This window comes from Panthera pardus, unplaced genomic scaffold, assembly GCF_024362965.1.
Source record: "Panthera pardus isolate Hobbes unplaced genomic scaffold, ASM2436296v1 HiC_scaffold_16, whole genome shotgun sequence".
Taxonomy (NCBI): domain Eukaryota; kingdom Metazoa; phylum Chordata; class Mammalia; order Carnivora; family Felidae; genus Panthera; species Panthera pardus.
The window spans coordinates 71221830-71242597 of NW_026526721.1; the positions used below are offsets into that span (position 1 = coordinate 71221830).

The window sequence follows — 20768 nt, forward strand, 5'->3', positions numbered from 1 at the left end:
GCCTTGAGGTCTTAAGCTACTTTGGGGTGTCTCAAGACCAGGAGTCTGTACACAATACATACAGCTGAGGATGGAGGGATCTTTGCACCAAAATACATGGTCATCTATGTATAACATACCCAAAACTGCTACTCCATTTTACCTGAAATAAGAATGAGTCACTTGTTTATTATTGACAAGCCTACTTCCATTTGGAAAATGCGCCACAGCCTCAAGTCCTTGCAGCACACATGAAACCAAGTTCCTCTACTTGCTTTTAAGGCTCTTTGTTCTAAAGAACTTCACTACCTACTAAGTGCTGCCCTCTACTATCTCCAAAATGAGACAGAATTCAGTCCCTGCCTCTACTAACATCCTTCCTTTGTTCTACTCATCCTTCCTTTCTTCTTGACTCAGCTCAGGGAACATCTTTATGTTCTCTGATTGATTTCGCTACCCTATACTTGATAGGGAATTTACAAAGAATAATTAACAAAGAAAGATATTTTATTTCTTAACAGTATGGGGACATACTTAAATGTATGTAAAGTTCATTTCTCATATCATTTGGAAATTACATAAAAAAGAATACAATGAAAACCTTGCACTTGGAACTGGAATCATCTCCCATCTCTGCCACTACTCTGGTTTATTCTGGAATCACAGGACAAAGCATGGATAGTAGGGAGATTTTAAAAAGGAGAAAAACTTCAGGGGCGCCTGTGTGGCTCAGTCGGTTGAGCGTCCGACTTCAGCTCAGGTCATGATCTCACAGATCGTGAGTTTGAGCCCCGCGTGGGGCCCTGTGCTGACAGCGTGGAGCCTGGAGCCTGCTTCGGATTCTGTGTCTCCCTCTCTCTCTGCCCCTAACCCACTCGCATTCTGTCTCTGTCTCTCTCAAAAATAAACATTAAAAAAAATTTTTTTTTTTTAAGTAGAAAAACTTCACGGGCACCTGGGTGGCTCAGTCGGTTTAGCATCCAACTCAGTTTTGGTTCAGGTCCTGATCTTATGGTTCATGAGTTCGAGTCCTGCACTGGGCTCTGTGATGACAGCATGGAATTCTCTCTCTCTCCCTCTCTCTCTGCCCCTCCCCTGCTCTCTCTCTCAAAATAAGTAAACAAACAAATTTAAAAAAAAGGTAGAAAAACTTAAAAGGTTACCTGGTGGGGCTCCAAGATCTTAAGCAATTGGTTATGGATACCTGTTTTGCAAATTGCTTCCCTATGCATTTGCAGGAGAAATGAAAAGATGACATGAACCTACAAAACTTCTTCAGGGCCCCCAGGACACATATAATAATTGTGTCTACCCAGGATGGTCAAGCTCTTTCCTAGTTTTAAGGGTCTAAAATGAAACCCCATAGAGGAAAACAAGGAGAATCTTCATTTCTATTCAGCTTTCTGTAAAAAGATTGTCCAATTCAGTCTACCTGTACAGTGCTCATCTGAGAAAGCAGACAAATGGCACATCCAGAGAAGGGTTCCAAAAGGCCTCAGAAGATCATTTTTAACTAGCTTTCGTTGTTGTCTGATTCAAGTTTCGCCGGGCACCTTGCTCCACTATAGTTAAGTACGTTATCAGAGGCAAATAACTGCCACAACCTAGGGCAGAGTTAGCGGAGTTGTTGTCTCTACCCAACAATCTTCAGTACAGGCTAAGTTCACAACCATTACTTCACAAAAACATTCCATATTCTATCAAAGAAAAGTTAAAAGGTGCTATGCTGTAAGTCGATTTTTGGAAAATATTTCATATCGATGACAAAACGTTTTAAGTTCTAGATCTTGTGAAGTATACTAAATTTATGATAATCCAAAACAGAAAAAAGAAGAGCCAAGAAGTACTTTAAATAGACTAAACTTGAATTTTGCCGTAGACAACAACTTCTGGAAATCACCTTAAACGTCTTTGTCAGTAAGGTCAAACTCCCTAGCTCAGAGGCAACTGAATCAGCATCTAGTATTCCAACTCCTATCTAAGCCTGGAATAAAGATATCAGGTATCCATGTACTTTTGTAAGAGGACAACTACTTCCTACTTCAATCCTCTCACCGCACCCCCCAAAAAAGGGAGAAAGCAGAAACAATTAAGTTCCCTGCTTTACCCAAGGTCGCTACAAACAGAGGAAAAAAACGTTGACCGAAAAAAGTCAAGTCACAAAATATTTTCTTACCCTACCCACTACATTAGAAAGCTATCCACTAGAAAGTGACACAATGGGCGTCTAAGACATTTGTCAATATAGCAAGCCCTTTAACCATACTGCTAATTTCCTGAAAGGGAAAGCCAATTCTAATCTAAACAGCTTTCACTTGGCCTCTAGACCATAGCTTTCATAAAGTAGAAGTCTTATTTCTGAATCTCCCATCTTATAACAAGGAAAGCAATCAGAATATTCTTCGAGTCAGCACCTGCGGCATTCAAACAGCTTCTGCCTAGGGAAAACTGAGAACCCACACACAAAGCCAACGGCATCGCTGAAAGATCAGGTTGTGCCGGAGTTCAAACGCACGGCTTACAGAAGCTCACATCAAATTCCCAGGGCACACTCGTAACCGAGTGGAGGACAGCTCTGTCACTTTGAGCAGTGAGACCACGATCAGGGTAGGCGCCAAGAGAACGTAGGGCTACAAGCTCAAGGTCACCCGCGCACCCCGACAGCAGTTCTTTGGGGAAACTTCCCGGAGTAGCCACGTGCTCCCAGCAGAGCCAGTCTACGCTGCGGCAGCGTGGCTCGCACTCCCGCGCCCGCGGCCTATGGCTGTCCCACGAGGTCCTGTATCTTTTAAGGACGAGCTAGTGAGGACAAGGGATCGGGGTGGCCTGAGGAACGGCCGGAAGCAGAATGGCGAGGCGCAGAGCGACAGCCGGGTACCCCTCATCCCGCCTTCAGTGCCTTAACGGAGAAACCATTCGCCGCCCGGCGAGACGAGAAGGGCGCAGAAAGGCAGAGAAGGGCAGCCCTTCTCCGCGCCGCGGCTCCACCTTGCTGCACCTGCAGCCCGCTCCCCGCGCCGCGGCGGCCCCTTCCAGTCCCGCACGCGGGCCCCGCTCCATCCCGCCCTCTCCTCCCGCCCCCCCCCTGCGCCTCCCCGCGCCCCCTGCGGTCCCCCAATGCAGCTGGACAGCACCAAGGGGGCCCGCACCGGAGACCGCTCGCACCCGCCCAGCAGGCTGAGGGGAGGCCAGGAGGGTCGGCGAGATTCTAGCTTCGGCGCGTCACTCACACAGTCTCCCCCTCCGGCCGCTACCGCCCGAGCAGCTACAGGCCGAAGCTGAGGCTCTGTGGGGGATGTACGCCCCCAACCGGCTGTTTATAACCTGGCCCCGCCCTCTTCCGACCCCCCCAGGCTTTGCGTCACTTCCTGCCTCACGTACACCCCAGAGGTGCCCTGGAAATGGACTGCCTTGGGCGAGCCGTGAGCACGCACTGGGACAAGGGCGCTCGACTAGTGTGCGCGGAGGGGCGGGGAGGAGCGGGTTGGGGCGTGGTCGGAGGGAAAAGGCGCCAAGCCTGCAGGTGCCGGGAGGAGCCGTGGAACCCGCACTGGCTTCCTCCTCGTCGCCTTCCGCCGCGTCCCGGGCCGCAGCCTTGATACCCGGAGCTCTCCGTCTAACCTTGACCGACCTCCAGGCCTTGCAGTACAAAGGGTGATGGTGTTGGCGTTTACTTTTACATCTTGGATACTTAACACTGAAATAATTCCTTAAAGTGTATGCCCTAGTTGGAATATTAGGTAGCCAATAAAGACATATTGTGAGTATATATTTTGCAGCCTCAGAAGTGCTTAGGATAAGCAAAAAGGAAAAAGAATTAAAAGCAGAATGCAAGTTTGTATTTAGGATGTGTAAAAAATGCACGTGGACCAAGACGGGCACAGTGCTTTGCATAATGTTTAATGCATGAGGGAATGAAAAGGAAAGCAGAAACAAGTGATTTATTAGGGGGGCATAATTGTAGATGAACTTTAATGTTCATTGCCATTATTGTTATTATAAGGTTGTGTAATGCATAACAAAATAGGATTCTTGTCACTTTTTAAACTCTTTCCAACAATCACACCCGCTCCCCGCCTCTAGTCGGTCCAGGCAAGAAGATTGGACAAGTTTACAAACAGGTACAAAGCGAGAAAACGGGCAGGGCCATAAAAGAGTCATAGATAAAGCGCTTTCCAAGTCCGAGCCCTGAGGGACAATGAACAATCCTTTAAAATGCAAATCCGTTTCCTGGCTTGGGCTCCGGCTCTTCCCCCAATTCTGCGCTAAATTTCAGGAAGTACCACGAGGTTTGCGCACCGCCCCCTTCCCTTTGCCCCCCGTTCTTTAAAATCTCGCCCCAGAGAGGAATATTTTTAAACCTTATAAGCAGAAACATAGCTGCATTTTAGAGGGTCTACGCAGGAAAAAGTGAAATCGAGGAATGGGACGGATAGGGATTAGCTGTGGAGGGGCCGCCTTGAAATTCCGACAATGGGCCGGCTGAGTCCCTTCTCCCTTTCCTTGCCCTGTGGGATCTTAACAAACATGGCTAGAATCCAGGTGAAAACCTTACAGCCACATGGACAAACGGGCTAAGGATACCAAGGTTAGGAGGAACCTACGAAAATCCAAATTAAAAATTTTACATTCACTGGTACAGCAACTGTGGAAAACTGTATGGAGTTTCCTCAAAATTTAAAAATAGAACTACCCTGGGGCCAGTAATAGCACTGCTGGTGGTTACCAAAAGACACACACACACACACACACACACACACACACACACACACAAAATCAGAGGGATACATGCATCTCTATTTTATATAGCCAAACTATGCAAGGAATCCAAGCGTCCATCCATAGATGAATGGATAAAGAAGACGTGGTGTACAGATAAAATGGAATATTATTTGGCCATAAAAAATAATAAAATCTTGCTATTTGCAATGACATGGATAGAGCTAGAGATGATAATGCTAAGCAAAATAAGTCAAAGAAAGACAAATACCATCTGACCTCACTCATATGTGGAATTTAAGAAATAAAATGAATGAGAAAAGAAAAAAAAAGACAAACCAAGAAACAGACTCTTAACTATAGAGAACAAACTAATGGTGACCAAAGGGGAGTCAGAGGGGGGATGGGAGTAGGGAATGGGAATTAAAAAGTACACTTAACATAATGAAAAAAAATTTTTTTTAAAGGTAACCTGAAAAAATTTACAGTCACTAAAATGAAACAACCAAGAGGACACCACTTTAAACAGTATGTCAATTATATTTTTAATTTCATATCTTTTATTAGCAATAATGGACACTATGGAATTAAATTCCCTTTACTACCCCTTTCTCCCTAGAAGTTTTGCAGGCTCTCCCTCCTCTGCAATTTCAAGTAGATGAATATAAATTTGTCTTGCTTTGTTGCAGAATCTATACCCACTGAGAGGCAAGTTTGCTTTGTTTGGTATTCCATACAAATGGTCCAACATCTTATTTTTTTAATCTGGTTTTCACTGTTGTCATTGAGGTTGCCATTATTACACAACATTAGCTCCCACTTCTGGAGACCCAATAATTTGGATGCTTGCAATGACATCAGCTTTTCATCATCTTTATTTAAACTATCTGGCCTAACTGAAATGCCTATTATTCAAGGTCCAATCTTCTTCAGACGTAAGAGACCTTAGAACTGAAATTCTTGCAGTTTGGGGAAAGGAAAATTTTTTCCTCCATCCTGGACAATTGCGGCTTATATGCCATGCTGAGCTAAGGAATGGGAGACGGGCCTGGGGCTTTAAATGGGAAGAGGATATTTCACAGGACTATAAGAAGAGCAGGTGTTAGGTAATTAAATGTTTGCCCTGCCATACAGATGGGTCATTCAGACAAAATTCATCTCTCTTAGTAATGCTTACTGAAAATGGGATTAAAATACCTGCCTTGCAGATTTTCTGTGTGTTTAAATGAGATACGACAGGCGCAAGCTCCTAAAAACACACAGTAAACTGGCACATAATAGACTTTGGTCAGCGTTGGTGGAGTCAGCCTGGGTGGGATGGAGCAGAGTCAGGCAGAAAAGTAACATGGACGATGTCTGCAGACTAGTGTAGGATTTTAGGTCAATGAAGAGGAAGAAATGAAGCTGTCAGCCTAGGAGAATGATTTGCGCAAAGATTCTGAAGTGACAACGAGCCTGTGGCATGCCAATGTTAAAAGACCCTAGTCTACAGAAATACCTGACAGCTACATCAGGGGAATTACTGGTGGAGAAAAGGGTACAGGAGTCATCAGCTATAAAATTCTCTCCCTCTCCCTTTTTTCTTCACCTGGAGATGAAAGCAGAAGTCTTGCTATTTGGTGAAGGAGAAATTGCAGGAAAAAACCAAGCCAGAAGAGCCACTGACATAGTGAAAAGGCATCCCAGCCTAGAAGTCAGCAACTGGTCTCAGAGCTGTTACCGATTGTGGTGTAGAAACATGGGTTTAATGGCTCCATGTATCAGTTTCCCCATTGGCCACATGGAGATAACACCCTTTTATTTCCTTCGCCAGTGAATTAAAAAGTAGGAAAGTTCCTTAAACCACACGGTTATACAGATATAATGTGCAGCTAGTTCAGAGCCCAAGCCACTTGAGTAAATGTGGCCAGAGTGGGGAAAAGCCTGGAAATGGGAAAGTTCTAAGCAACTATTACTTAAGAAAAGGAAAGTTGTCTTTAACGGCTTTCAATGTCCTGATTACAGAAAAAAAAAAGACTCATTGGTAATGGCTGAGAAGAAAAGGTAATTAATTGCCATTATTATTAACATTTACTGTAGTAGTGTAGTGCATCAGACAAAGACTCACAAGCAGATATGAAACAAATCTATACCTCTGAAAAGACAGGGGACACAGAAGACAAATGGGGAAACAGAATTTATACTTAAAAGACAGATAACAAGGATGCAAATGTTAAATACAAGCAAAAATAAAAGCAAGCTGGGGTCTATGACAGCAAAATGTCCAGATCCGAAAAGATACATAAGGCTCTGATGTGCCCACTAGGACATACCTGTAGTTCTCTAAATCCTGCTCCAAATTATATGCCTATGTAGATTCTAGTTAATCTTTCTGTTTAACTGTTTTTAATAACCTATTTTTAATAGAAATGTACAATTGCATGTAGACACATTCTCCTCTCTAACTCAGGCACAGATGCAGCAAGAGGGAACTTTGGCTGCTTGTCCCATAAGATCAAAGTCAAAATGTACACCTCTTACCTTAGTTATAGACCAGGAACCTAGGAAGAAAAAAAAAAAAAAAGGTGAGTAGAGGAGGGGGAAAGGCATCATAAACCCAAAGGTACAAGAGGATGCAAATTGGAGGTGGGAGGTTCTTCATTTTAGTACTTTGTTCCTTACATTTAAAAACATTAATCTTTTTGGGGGAACCTGGGTGGCTCAGTCAGTTGAGTGTTGGACTTTGGCTCAGATCACGATCTCACAGCTTGTGAGCTCAAGCCCGCATCAGTCTTGCTGCTATCAGCACAGAGCCTGCTTTGGATCCTGTGCCTGGCTCTGTCTCTGCCCTCCCCCACTCACTCTTTCTCAAAAATTAATTAATTAACTAATTAATCTGATTATGTTATGTATATTTTATCAAAATTTAAAAAACACATTAATATGCCAACTCACTAACAGAGTTCCTTCTGGTGTCGTATCTATGGTCCAAATGACCATATGGACCAAATGGACCAAATGACCATCTTAGGGTCAAAAAAATTTTTAGTTTTTTTAGATTCAATTTATTTATTTATTTATTTTATTTGAGAGAGAGAGAGAGAGAAAGTGGGGGAGAGGGGCAGAGGGAAGGAGACAGAGAATCTTAAGCAGGCCCCATGCTCCGTGCAGAGCCCAGTGTGGGGTCCATCCCACGACCCTGGGATCATGACTTGAGCCAAAATTAAGAGGCAGACACCCAACTGACTGAGCCACCCAGGCACCCCAGGATCAAATATTTTTGATGGCACTCGATGCTAAAACTTTGGGTAAAATTTTATTTCACAACTCCGTACACATGTGTGTGTATATGTTTGTGTATGTGTGTTTATGTGTGTGTGTTCACAAGAAACAAGAGTTTTATGAAATAATACCTTTGCTATGTACAAAACGCTATGGAGATTTCCGTTTAATTTTTGAAATGTTGATTTCAACCCATGAAATTGATATCTCAATGGGCTGTGACCTGTGTTTGAAAACCACAGTCGGAGGCCATCTCCTGTCTCAGAGCACAAGTCTTGTTAGTGAATAGGACAAATGACTTGCTCAAAGTTAAATTTCAACTCCCAAGGTTTTTCCCTGTTACTTTGCCCACTGTTTCAACTTTCTACCACCCCATACTTCTGCAAATATTGATTGAGGTTTTATGAGTTAGAAAACACCCATAAACTATTTTCAAATGCTTTCAAATCCTGGCACGCACTTTGGCCAATCACAGCAGAGCTCTGCCTGTCCCACAGTAGGTGTTCATAGCAACCACCACAGAAGCCACCCTAACCCACATTCAGCCCCGACCACATCTCCTATTTGACAAACTGTGTCCATTTTCTTTACCTTGGAATCCTAAGCCTAGGGCAATCACTTTAGGACCAGAGTCATAAAATAAAAATGTGGAGCTCTGCACATTGGAACAGGATGCATTCCAGAGAATGGAGGTAGATTGTCAGCTCACATATTTGAGGCTGGTACTATTTTCCATTTTATTTTTCTTTTTTTTTTTCTTTAAAAATGTACTTGGGAACCTTCAGTTTCCTGTCCTAATTCTGCTGACTAAATCATTTTTTGTTTCCCCTGTACTAAAAGGAAGCTTACACAGGAGAACATAGAGTAAGAGCAATAGCCAGGTTACTATGGAAAAGTTTGCTCCTGTTTTATAGCAAGTGGCAAAAGTTACTCAGGGCAAGGAAAGAAGAATTAATAAGAATTAATTAAGAATTCAGAATGATTAATTTTTAAACTGATTATAAGGATATTTATGCCCATTTGCCAGTGTTCTTGGCTGGAGTTTTGAGCAAGGTATAAGGTTCTATTTAGTTTCATCTGGGCAAAATAGAACTTCGAGCTTGGAGGGAACTTTAACTCCTGTACCATCCCTGGCCTATAACAGATGTTTGATAAATGTATATTGAATTAATTGAACAAAATCCCTCTGCTTCATACCATCAAGTGATTACCCAGCTTCTCTTTAACCTTTCCAATGAGAGCAAATCTGTCACTTCCCAAAGCAGAGAGCTTTGGATAGTTCAGATGGTTAGAAAGCTTTTACTTGTATTAAACTGAATTGTCGCTCCCTCTACTTTCTCCATTTGCTATTGCTTGAAGAGTGCTCTCATGTCCACAGCTGTCTTCTCTTCTTCAGATTAAATATCCTAATCCCTTCCCAGGACTAACACAGGACACAATTCCACATCTCCCCCACCCACTGGTCACTTCTGGAAGCGTGGTTTGACCAGTCTAGGTGGAACAGCGTCACGTTCCTCTGTCCTAGAGGCTACAGCCTTTACAAATGCCATCTGTCTGCCACCCCATTCACTACCTTACCAATCACTGCACACTGTCAACTCATGTTGACCTTTCAACAGGGTTTAATGGGAACAGATTGGCCACTGGAGCAGAGAGACCTGAGTTGAAAATCTAGTTTTGCCATGTACTTGCTGATTGTACGAGTAGCCCACATTTCTCTCATTTCCATGGATAATGTGATATCCATACATTGTTGCAGTCTGATACACTGTACACAGACTGTCTGTCCCAGTATATCACCAGTCTAGTCAGCTCATGATGGAAAGGAGTGTAGCCTGCTTGCATCGGGGAGTGTCCTCGCCATCAGCACCGAATGATAACAGAACAATCGCTGCTAGGATTTACTGAGCATCTACTGGGCACTGGGAACAACTCTAATCCTTTTACAGGATTAGGATTAGTTCATGTGATCCTCATAATGATCCTTAGAAATAACAATTAACATTATCCCTGTTTTCTAGGTGTAAAAACTAGGATTCTACAGAAGTTAAAGAATTTGCCCCAGGTCGTAATGGCTAATAAGTGGTGATAAGCAGAATTCAAACCTAGGCAAACTAGCTTCTGAACCCAGCTCTAAACAACTCCACTTTACTATCTCTTTACGAATCTAATCATGGCACAGCTGACTGTATACATACAGTCTTCTCCCCAAGGCAGAATCTTTACTAAAGAGGTTCACAGACTGTCCAAGTAGGACAATTTGAGAAGATCCAATATTTGGGGGTCTGGGGAATCCATTTAGTTTTCATCTCAGCTTTAATTGCATTTCAAAATTTGGATTCGTATTCATGTTGAGGAGGAAATCTCAGATCACTCTAAACACAAGATCTTGTAGTATAACTGATGCTCCAGAAATGTTTAACAGAATTGCGGTGCGCTCATATTTGTCCTTGCAAGATCCTGATTTCCTTAAATTCTCCCAATGTATGCTACCTTTGATAAGGAGAGTTACTGAATGAAAAGAATCATATTAACTTTGTTTCCAAAATATCAGCACATCTGTTTAGTGTTTCTTATTTTCATCTTCCTCCTTTGGACATCTGTACTTTGCAATTCTTTCACTCCTCTTGGGAGTTTCTCTTCCTCTATGGCGGACATCTGGCATCTTAAACAAGAACACTTATGGTAAATTGTATGCCATGTGGCCAAACATTGCCTAAAGAGGCCTTTGAAAGAACACTGTGACATGCTTGGTGGCTGCTGATGTGAACAGGGAAAATGAACATATGTGTCCAGAAGACACTTGCAAACAGATGATTAAATCTAACTCCCAAGTCAGCACATCCAGTGTTCGGGAAAAATACCGTACCATCAGAAACTTTTTGGTTTCTTCAGCTTAATATAGACAAGCAGACAAGTGTTCCCTTGGTTTGGAAAATGATTGTGATGAAATTTTTATTTCTCATACATGGAAATGTGGTCAAGGAGGCAACTTTTTGGTGGCTACATCTGTGAGGGCTGGCCCGGTTTGCCCCGGTTCATGTCACACAGTCTCTTAAATGGTAGGGAAGCTGTGTCCCAGAGCCAGGGTTCTAGAGCGACTAACATTCACTGAGCCCAGACCCCGTCCAGGTGCTGGGTGGGGTGCTTCTACTGTGTCACACACAGTATCTTAGCCTCCCAACGATCCCGTGAAATAGGCACCATACCCATTTTATAGGTGAACGAATGGAAGCGCAAAGAATACAAAACAATTGACTTCAAGTGCCACGCTTTTTCAGTGGTATAGCCTAGCTTCAGATTTTTGAGATCTTCTATCTGAAAACCACCTTTCACTACATCTTAAGTTGGAATTTTGAAACACTGTCCAACAGGCAGATGGTTGAAGCTCTGTGCCCAGAGTAGAGTAACTTACTCCAGCCTGGACCTTATAACCATACTCATCTTAGGAAGGTTTGAGTCCAATTTGTAACGGAATTTGATGTCACCGGCACAAAATAAAAGACCCTAAGATATAAAGACAAGCTCACTAGGTGCAGTGTGCCTGGAATAACAATCTCTCAGAACATTTCCCAGAAGTAGCCTATGCTACAGTGAGATTTTGAATTTGCTTAACTGATGACATGAAGGTCCACAGCCCACAACCAGGTAAGCAGAAAGCAGCCAAGCTAAAATGTAGTCATGATAAACCACTTTTTTTTTTTTTCCTTTATTTTGAGAGACAGAGAAGGACAGAGCCTGAGCAGGGAGGGGCAGAGAGAGAAGGACACTCAGAATCAGAAGCAGGCTCCAGGCTCTGAGCTGTCCGCACAGAGCCCTATGAGGGGCTCAAACTCACGAACGGCGAGATTATGACCTGAGCCGAAGTCAGACACCCAACCAACTGAGCCACCCAGACGCCCCTTGATAAACCACTTCTAAACCTCATAAGATTACCCTTCTGAGACTGGATTCAAACAAAGAAGCATCTGAAGGGACCCACTGGCTTGTGTAATGAAGTCCAACACAGGACCCAAATGTAAGCAGTGGCAGCTCCAAAGGGAAAGAGAATCCAGGGAACAGGAGGCATTCCTGCTGAGCCCAGTGCTGTCCGCATTAACGGAGGGAGATCCCAGGTCCACCCTTAACTTTACTAAGGAAAAGGCAGGTTCCCTGCAGGTGTTGAGGTTGAATCAAACTGAAGTGGATTTTGAGATCCACATGGAGCCTGGACGCTAGCCTGGGGCTTCTTAAGCTATACTGTGCATGCGAGTCTCCTGGGGGTCTGTTAAAATGCAGATTCTGACTCAGAAGTTCCCTGTGGGGGCCTGTGACTTGACTCCGCATTTCTAACAAGCTCCCTGGTGATGCCCAGGTTGCTTCAGAGCACATTTGACTGGATTGTAGAGGAAAGAGGTTTTCATTAGCCTGCTTCTCCAGCACGCCCCACAGGGAGGGCACACTGTGTGGCCAGCTGACTTGAAAGTGGTTTCTGCTTGGCAGCTGTTTTCTGTAACTGTAGCAGCTTCTATTCTACCAAGCTTTTCCGTGGACAAGGGCAATTCCTGGGGCGATCACAGCTTAAATAAAACAGCCCTTAAGACCATTCAGCTCCTTTGCTGGAACTCCACAATTGCCAAACAACCCACTCATCCTAATTCTTGAGGCTTTTCCCTCCTGAGAGGATGTTAGCCTCCAGTATGAAGATTCAGCCTTGCCAGCAGCCCTCTTGCTCTGCACAGAGTAATGAAGACAGCTGATGAATCAGTGTTTTGTGCCGTTGGGTAGCAGATTTCTTAATGACCATAGGGGAACTGATAAAAATTGAGTTTCTGAAACTGAATTAGAGGAATGACCTATTGTGAACTTCACGGAGTTACTCCAGGAAAGAGCAGCTGGATAGCCAGTCCCTGCAGACTCTGCCCGGGAACACCACCCTCTCCTGCAGACCCAGCCAGGGCTGGAACAAGGGTAGGATTTTTCGAAAATGATCAAACACCACCACAAATACCCCACCCCCATCTTTCAAACAAACAAACAAACAAAAACTCTTAGCTTTACTATATCACTCCTCCCTGCCCGCCCTGCCAGCCCAATCACACACTCACAAGAGATGAAACAAACCACAGCGTGCGCATTTGGGAATCTAATTTTGGAGTCTAGTTAAAGGTTGGCTGTAGTGGGGGCACCAGCCTTGACCTGCTTCCTTTTATTCACCTGATTTAGCAAGAGGGAGGTGGCCTCTGTGTCAGGACTCTCACACTTGGAGCTGTGGAGGACTGGTACGGGCATAGTGCAGGTGGCATTGTTGGGCCTTGCCTGGGAAATGGGCTCTCAAGACTATCCTTTCTGCCCCAGGGTAGCCTAGACCTGAGGTGTCCCTGGCCCACCAAGGCCCTTCCCTAGAGACCGAGCCTTGGGTGAGTCTCTGATTCTGCCCCTGAGGACCTCAGACACTGAGCCGCAGCCGCTGCTTCAGCCTGTCTGGATATCTCTGTGCAATTAGCTCCTGGAAGGCCCGCCCTTGCCTTGACCCATTTCTGGCTGCTTAGCACTGGGCTGGGTCATGAATAGTCCTAAACCAGCATCCTGTCTGAGTGGCAGCAGGCACCAATCTGGGCTTGTGTGCAAGATCCCCCTGCAAGAGAGACTATATAACATCGTCCTGTTTGTAAGCCTGAGCTGCTTTGGGGCCATCTGTCAAGTCCCTACTGCTTGTCTGAGGCATACCTCTGATTTTCCCTGTGTACACAGAATAGAGAGAGTCAGTCTGTGAATGGGTAGGCCTTTATGGGTTCACATTCCCATTCATCTTATCTTATTTATGGTGTATTTAATGTTTATGGAGGATCTACTGTGTGTCAGGCACTGTGCCAATAAACAGCTGCTTCAGAATGCTTCCCTTGAGGGGCACCTGGGTAGCTCTGACTTCAACTCAGGTCATGATCTCACGGTTCATGGGTTCGAGCCCCACATTAGGCTCTCTACTGTCAGCACAGAGTCTGTTTCAGATTCTCTGTCCCCCCCCCCACCCCCCGCAAAAATAAATAAACATTTAAAAGAAAGAAAGAAAAAAAGAAGGCTTCCCTTGAGTTCTCTTTGATCACTCATCTATCTTCCACCAGCCTATTATTCTACTTCTGCAGCATCAAAAGCCTTTGAAACATTAAGAGGAGCATCCTTGTTTCATATTTGCGTATCACTTAAAACAGAAAAATGGTCAGCACAGTGGATCTATAGAAGTGCTTCATCATTATCTAATTTCTAAGAAGATTTATAAAACAAGGGGGGCAACAGATATGCAAATGTCATGAATTATCTGAGAGAAGGTACGTGATGAGTTGAAGGTTAGCTACCCACATGCTCACATCTGGACCTCTACAATGAGATTCCTTCTGCTCACTGTACAAATACCAACTTGTGTGCTTATTCTCTCTAAGTGCCAGATCTTTATTCCCAGGTGCCTGTGGACACCTCCACCTGGATAACCCACTCAAATCCAACCTGTCCCAGAGAGAACCCAACATCCTCCTCCCCAAAGCTGGGGCTTCTGCCTCCTGTCTTCCCTGCTCCAGAACACTGTGTTTTACAGATTTAGGGCAGTTCTGGGGACTCTCCCCAGAGCCACCTGGTGGGTGCTCAATAAGTGTTTATTGAAGGGCACTCCTTTGGCATCGGTTTGTTCCTGGGCTCAGACAAAACCAGCCTGTTCATTGGATGACTTCTCCAAACAAGTTGCCCTGAATTAGAGATAATCACAAAATGGGTGTTGCTGGTGAAAATCATAGAAAAGATTCCAGCACCTCCATCTTTGTTTTTGTTTGTTGTCAGAGCTCACTCTTGGGAGAGTTTCAAGTTTCCACAAGGAAGGAAAAGAGATATTGACACGTCCTGCTTTGAAACCTCAGCATGTCACCCCAAATCACTGTCCTGGAAGAAGAGCAAGGACTTCACCTTGGCCCGGCTCCATGATATTTGGCCTGTGTCGAGTGATGGTTTCTAAGCTGTGAGGAGGAGGCTGAGACACTCCAAATAAAACTGTGTTTCTGGAAGTTGTTTGATATGTACATAAGTGTGTAGAAAATGGTCAAGAGGGAGATGCACCACACTAACAGGTAATAATGGGGGAAACTGAGTGTGGGGGCTAGGCAGGAACTCTGTACTGTCTTCATAGTGTTGTTATAAATCCAAAACTTTTCTAAAAAACAAAGTCTGTTTGAAAAGAAAAAAAGTTCAGGGGGGAAAAAACAAATGAAAAAGCAGATTGTGAAAAATTCAGGAATTGCATAATAAATGCAAAAGCTGAAACTCAAGGCAACATGTGCTTGCCAGGGACCTGTTAGACAAGGACTTCTGAGGGTTCAGAGGAGGGAAGACTGGCCAGGAGGAAGTAGGGGGCCTCCTGGAGGTAACAAGGCCTGGGGTATCCGGAAGGTTCCATCTGGGCAGGCCGTGAGCATTTTGATACCCCACAGCTAAAGCACAGAAGGTATTCAAGAGCCCGCAGACAAAAAGAAGGCACCTTTGGAACCAAAAAACTCAGACTGAAATCTCATCTTAAGATAAGTGTCTTAGAGATACGTACTTATCTCCAGGTATCTTAAGTTCTCCAAACCCCAGTCATATCTCTTCTCTCTAAAATGCTATAAAATAGTGCTCATCTCACAGGTTTGAGTGAGATAATGCAGTAAAGTGTTTAGAATGGTGTGGACACCTTAGAGGGGCATCAACTGTATTAGCTGTTGCTGATGCTATTGTCAAAACTTTAGGTCAGAATGACTCCTAAACTCACTGAAGCCCAGATTCTTCTCCCCAAACTTCTCACTCTCAGCTTCCATTCAGATCAGACCCCAATTGTTCTCCCCTCCTGACTTTCTAGACCGACTTCCTTCATCTTTCTCTATTTCAGGCCCAGGGGGCCCTTCATCCACTTCTGCCATGGGCTCCTTCCCTCTTCCCCAGATAATTTCTTATTCATATTCTTTTTCTTTTTAATTTGAGAGAGAGAGAGAGAGAGAGAGAGAGAGAGAGAGAGAGAGAGAGAGAATGCAAGCAGGGGAGAGAGGCAGAGGGAGAAAGAGAGAGAATGTTAAGCAGGCTCCATGCTCAGTGTAGAGCCTGACACGGGGCTCGATCCCACAACCTGGGATCATGACCCAAGCCAAAATCAAGAGTTGGACACTTAACCAACTGAGCCACCCAGGCACCCCAATAAATTATTATTCTTTTTGTCTTTCCTGTTCGCTGATCATCCTGACCCCCTTTCCCCAAATGTGTCCTAGTACCTGTCAGTCCTACTGAGTCTCATTAAAGCCAGGACTCCTGATGCTATAGTTATTTGCTCCTATCACAGTTGTATCTTAAGATTCATCTCCAGTTAGAATTCAAAGATAATAAGAAAGGGACCATCTTATCCTAAGATATTCAACCCAAATTATACTTTTCCTACTATCAACAACAAAATAAAAAAGGCTAACGAAAGTATTGGTTTTAGAAATATAATATCTGTAGTTCCCTATAGCATGGTACCATCTGGATTATTGGAAAGGGGTGCAAAATGTACATGGCCTGGAGGAAATCTCACATGAGAGGTTGGGATTATCAGTTTAGCAAAGAAAGAACCTTTCCTCTCTGCAACTATAGTCCTTTACGGTTAGCAGAATGAGATGTCCTTGGACGTCTGGTGCTTATAAGTTTACCCATTGGCAAAGAGATTGATAACATTAATCAAAGGGTCTGTATCTCCCTCCCAGGCACACCCTTACTTTCCTGTGGTTTCCCACGGCTTTAGATCCATCAGAGCAGTAAAGAGCAAGATTAATAGAGGGCCGTAAATTTAGATTTGGAGTCATTTTAGTTGAAAAGTCCTCTGTCATAGTGTGTAAGAATTCTCATTCATTGCTGGTGGAAATACAAAATGGTAGAGCCACTCTGGAAGACAGACTGGCCATTTCTTATAAAGTTACATATAGTTTTCCCATTCAATATGGCAATCACAGGCATTTACTTAACAGATTTGAAAACTTATGGACACAAAAATCCACACATGAACGTTTACAGCAGTTTTATTCATAATCTGCAAAAATTGGAAGCAACCAAGATAGTCCTCAAAAGGTGAAGGTATGAAAAAAAAAAAACTCCAGTACACCCATACAATGGAATACTATTCCGAAATAAAAAGGAATGAGCTATTAATTCATGCAACATACAAAACATTGCTAAATGAAACATATATTGCTAAGTGAAAAGAGCCAATCTTAAAAGGTTATTCCATTTATATAACATTCTGCAAAAGGTAAAATTATAGAAATATAAAACATATCAGTGGTTGACAGGAGTGTGGGGAGTGGAGAGGGCTGAATAGATGAACTGCATTTTAGGGCAGTAAAACTGTTCTGTATGTTACATGAGACTGCATTTTTCAAACACACAGAACTTTATAGCACAAGGAATCAACCTCAATGTAAAAAAAATTAGGTCAGGGAAATCCCAGAGTAGAATGTAGACTATGATAAAAGAATCTGTTATTAAAATATATGATAATAATTTAACTGAAGAGAGTGGATGTTGACCTAAATGACTTTGGAAATAAGTGGAGATTGTAAGACCAAAGGCAAAAGGAACTGTACCTGAGCACTATACTTTAATTGATAAAGTTATTTCCTATGCAGATATGGGTTAACAATCCTGAAACCACTATACGCATATACTGGGATTAAACAAATAAGTAAATGGGTGGCAGATAATGGGAGCCAAATTTACTACTCTTGAATGTATGAAGTTACAGATGAGCAAGGGGAAAGGCTAGAATGAATTATGTGATACTAGATTGGAGTTGGAGATATCAGTATGAACCTGTGTTTAGCTTAATATAGTCACAGATGGATATAATACAGTAACAGTTATGGATGTATGTGTATGCACAGATTAGTATACACATATAAAAACAATAAAGTTAATCAAACCACAATTTGTCCTTTGAAAAGATAATCAAGATTGACAAAATTTTAGCTAAACTGACCAAATTAAAAGAGAGAAAAAACTCACTCAAAATATGAAAATCAAGAGTGAGAGAACATCACTACCAACATTACAGAAATAAGAGAGATTATAAAATAATACTAGGAATAGCTGTATGCCAACAAATTAGACAATTTAGATGAAATGGGCAAATTCCTAGAAAGACACAAACTATGGATACTGACTGAAGACGAAATAGAAATTTATATAAAGTTATAACAAGAAATTGAAATAGAAATTTTATAACTCCATACAAATAAAAGCTCAGGCCAATATAGCTTCACAGGTGAATTCTAACATATATTTAAGGAAGAAAGAGTAACAATTCTTCACAAACTCTTCCAAAAAATAAAGGCAGGGGGAACACTTTCGAACTCACTCTATGAGGTTAGTATTACCCTCAAACCAAAACCAAACACTTTATAGGAAAAAAAACAGGGCAATATCTCCCATGAATATAGATGTAAAAATTTTCAACAAAATACTTGAAACCTGAAATGAGCAACATATAAAAAGGATTATACACCATGACCAAACAGGATTTATCCCAGGAGTACAAGGTTGGTTTAATATCTGAAAATCAATTAATATAATATACTATAACAATAGAATAGAAGACCAAAACCACATGATCATCTCAATAGATCCAGAAAGATTTGACAAGATTCAACACCCTTTCATTGTAAAAACACTCAACAGGAGTGCCTGGATGGCTCAGTGGGTTAAGCGTCTGACATCAGCTCAGGTTATGATCTCACGGTTTGTGAGTTCAAGCCCCATGTCGGGCTCTGTGCTGGCAGCTCAGAACCTGAAACCTGCTTCAGATTCTCTGTCTCCCTCTCTTTCTGCCCCTCCCCTGCTCGCACTCTGTCTCTGTCTCAAAATAAATAAACATTGACCAAAAAAAAAACACTCAAGAAATGAAAGGAAACTACCCCAACCTGATAAAGAACACTTATTAAAAAACCACAGCTAACATTATACTTAGTGCTGAAACACTGAATGTCTTCCCCTAAGATCAGGAACAAGACAAAGATGCCTACTGTCACTACTTGTATTCAACATGTGCTGGAGGTTCTAGCTAATGGAACTTGGCAAGAAAAAATAAATAAATAAAAAGTATCCAGATTGAAAAGGAAGAAGTGAAACTATCTCCCACTTGTAATTAATAAGATTCTGTAGATAGAAAATCCTAATGAATCCACTAAAAAGCTATTAGCATATACATATATATTTCTTAGTTCTGTCCACTGAGAGAGCCTGGAAGTAACAACACCCAGGTACAGTGAGGACACCCAGTGCCCAGATCTTGGTTTCCAATACCATTCCTCAATAAAAAGAAACTAAGCTCCTTGGAGAAATGGCTGGGGCATGGAATATACAACATAAATACGAAACATCTGTTAGTGCCAGAAAGTAAGGAAGTACTCAAAGAAAAACATACAAGGGTATGTCCATGGCAACCGAAAGAGCTCCCAATAGCCAAAACTGGAACAATGTCCAGCAACAAAATAAATAGCATAATAATACTGGCTTATAACTCAAAGTATAAAATAAATACCCACAAGATCCTACTGATACCAATAAATGATTGACTAAATAAATAAGTAGAAAAAAGACAGAAGAATTCCAAGCAATATATGTAGATATTATTTCATTAAGGACATAGAGAATAACTTCCTACCCCTAAAGGATAGGGTGTGCATAGTGACTTTCTTCCAAAGGATACCATATGAAAGGGGGAGAAAAAAGAAAACTTTACATATAATACCTCAACTAGGTGATCAAGGTCAACATCCACAGTGAAAAGTCATGTTGATAGTACCATTGATATGATGTGATCAAATGGCACTTTATTCCTATGGTTTTCCTCCCCAAAACCCATAACCCCAGTCTAATCATGAGGAAAACATCAGATAAATTCCAACTGAAGGGCATTCTACAAAATACTTAACCAGAACTCCTCAAAACTGTCAAGTTCACTAAAAACAAGAAAAGTCTGAGAAACTTTTGCATTCTAGAGGAGCCTAACGAGACATGGTAACTATATGTATGTGGAATCCTGGATGAAATCCCGGAACAGAAATGGAATATACAAAAAACCAAGAAATCCAAATTTAAGTATGGACTTCAGTTAAGAATAATGTATCAGGGTGTCTGGCTGGCTCCATTGGTAGAGCATGAGATTCTTGATCTCAGGGTTATGAGTTCAAGCCCCACACAGGGTGTAGAGCTTACTTAAAAAAAAAATGTATCAACTTTGGTTCATATGATAAATATGATAGTGTACAGTAGCAATGTAAGATAACAGTAGGAGAAACTGGGTGTGAAGTATAACTTTCTGTATTATCCTTGTAACTTTTCTGTAAATAAAAAAAAAAAATTAAAGTAGAAAGTTTATTTAAAAAAAATAATATGGTTGAAGGTGAGCAAAACGTATAAACTTCTAGTTATAAATAAATAAGTCCTGGGGATGTAATGTACAGCATGGTAACTATGGTTAATAATACTATATTGCATAAAGTTGCTAAAACATGCACACACACACATATACATACATATACACATAGTTGTTGGCAAGGAATAGAAAGAAAAAATCCCAGAAAGTTAATAGCAGATAGGTTTTAAAACTTTTTTCTTTTTCATTAAATGTTTCTTAATGAATGTGTATTACTTTGAACATTAAAAAAAAAAACCTGTCATTTTTTCCAGCTTTACTGAGGTATAGCTGATAATTCGAAATGGTATATATTATAAGAGATTATTTAATATACATATACATTGTGAAATAGTTACCACAGTTAAACCAC

General features: G+C 42.1%; 1 protein-coding gene across 5 annotated transcripts in view; it reads right to left on the reverse strand.

Moving 5' to 3' along the window:
• The window catches only part of TFRC (transferrin receptor), a 75343-nt gene that overhangs the window by 26326 nt on the left and 28249 nt on the right, over positions 1-20768 (reverse strand). For 2 of the 5 annotated variants that reach the window (XM_053903498.1, XM_053903499.1), the window contains exon 2: positions 7219-7238. In XM_053903498.1, the coding sequence (XP_053759473.1) occupies positions 7219-7238 (20 nt within the window). Of the gene's footprint in view, positions 1-3128; positions 3149-3209; positions 3300-7218; positions 7239-20768 lie in introns of those variants that run through there. The other 3 variants (XM_053903497.1, XM_053903502.1, XM_053903500.1) reach the window with 3 other exon arrangements.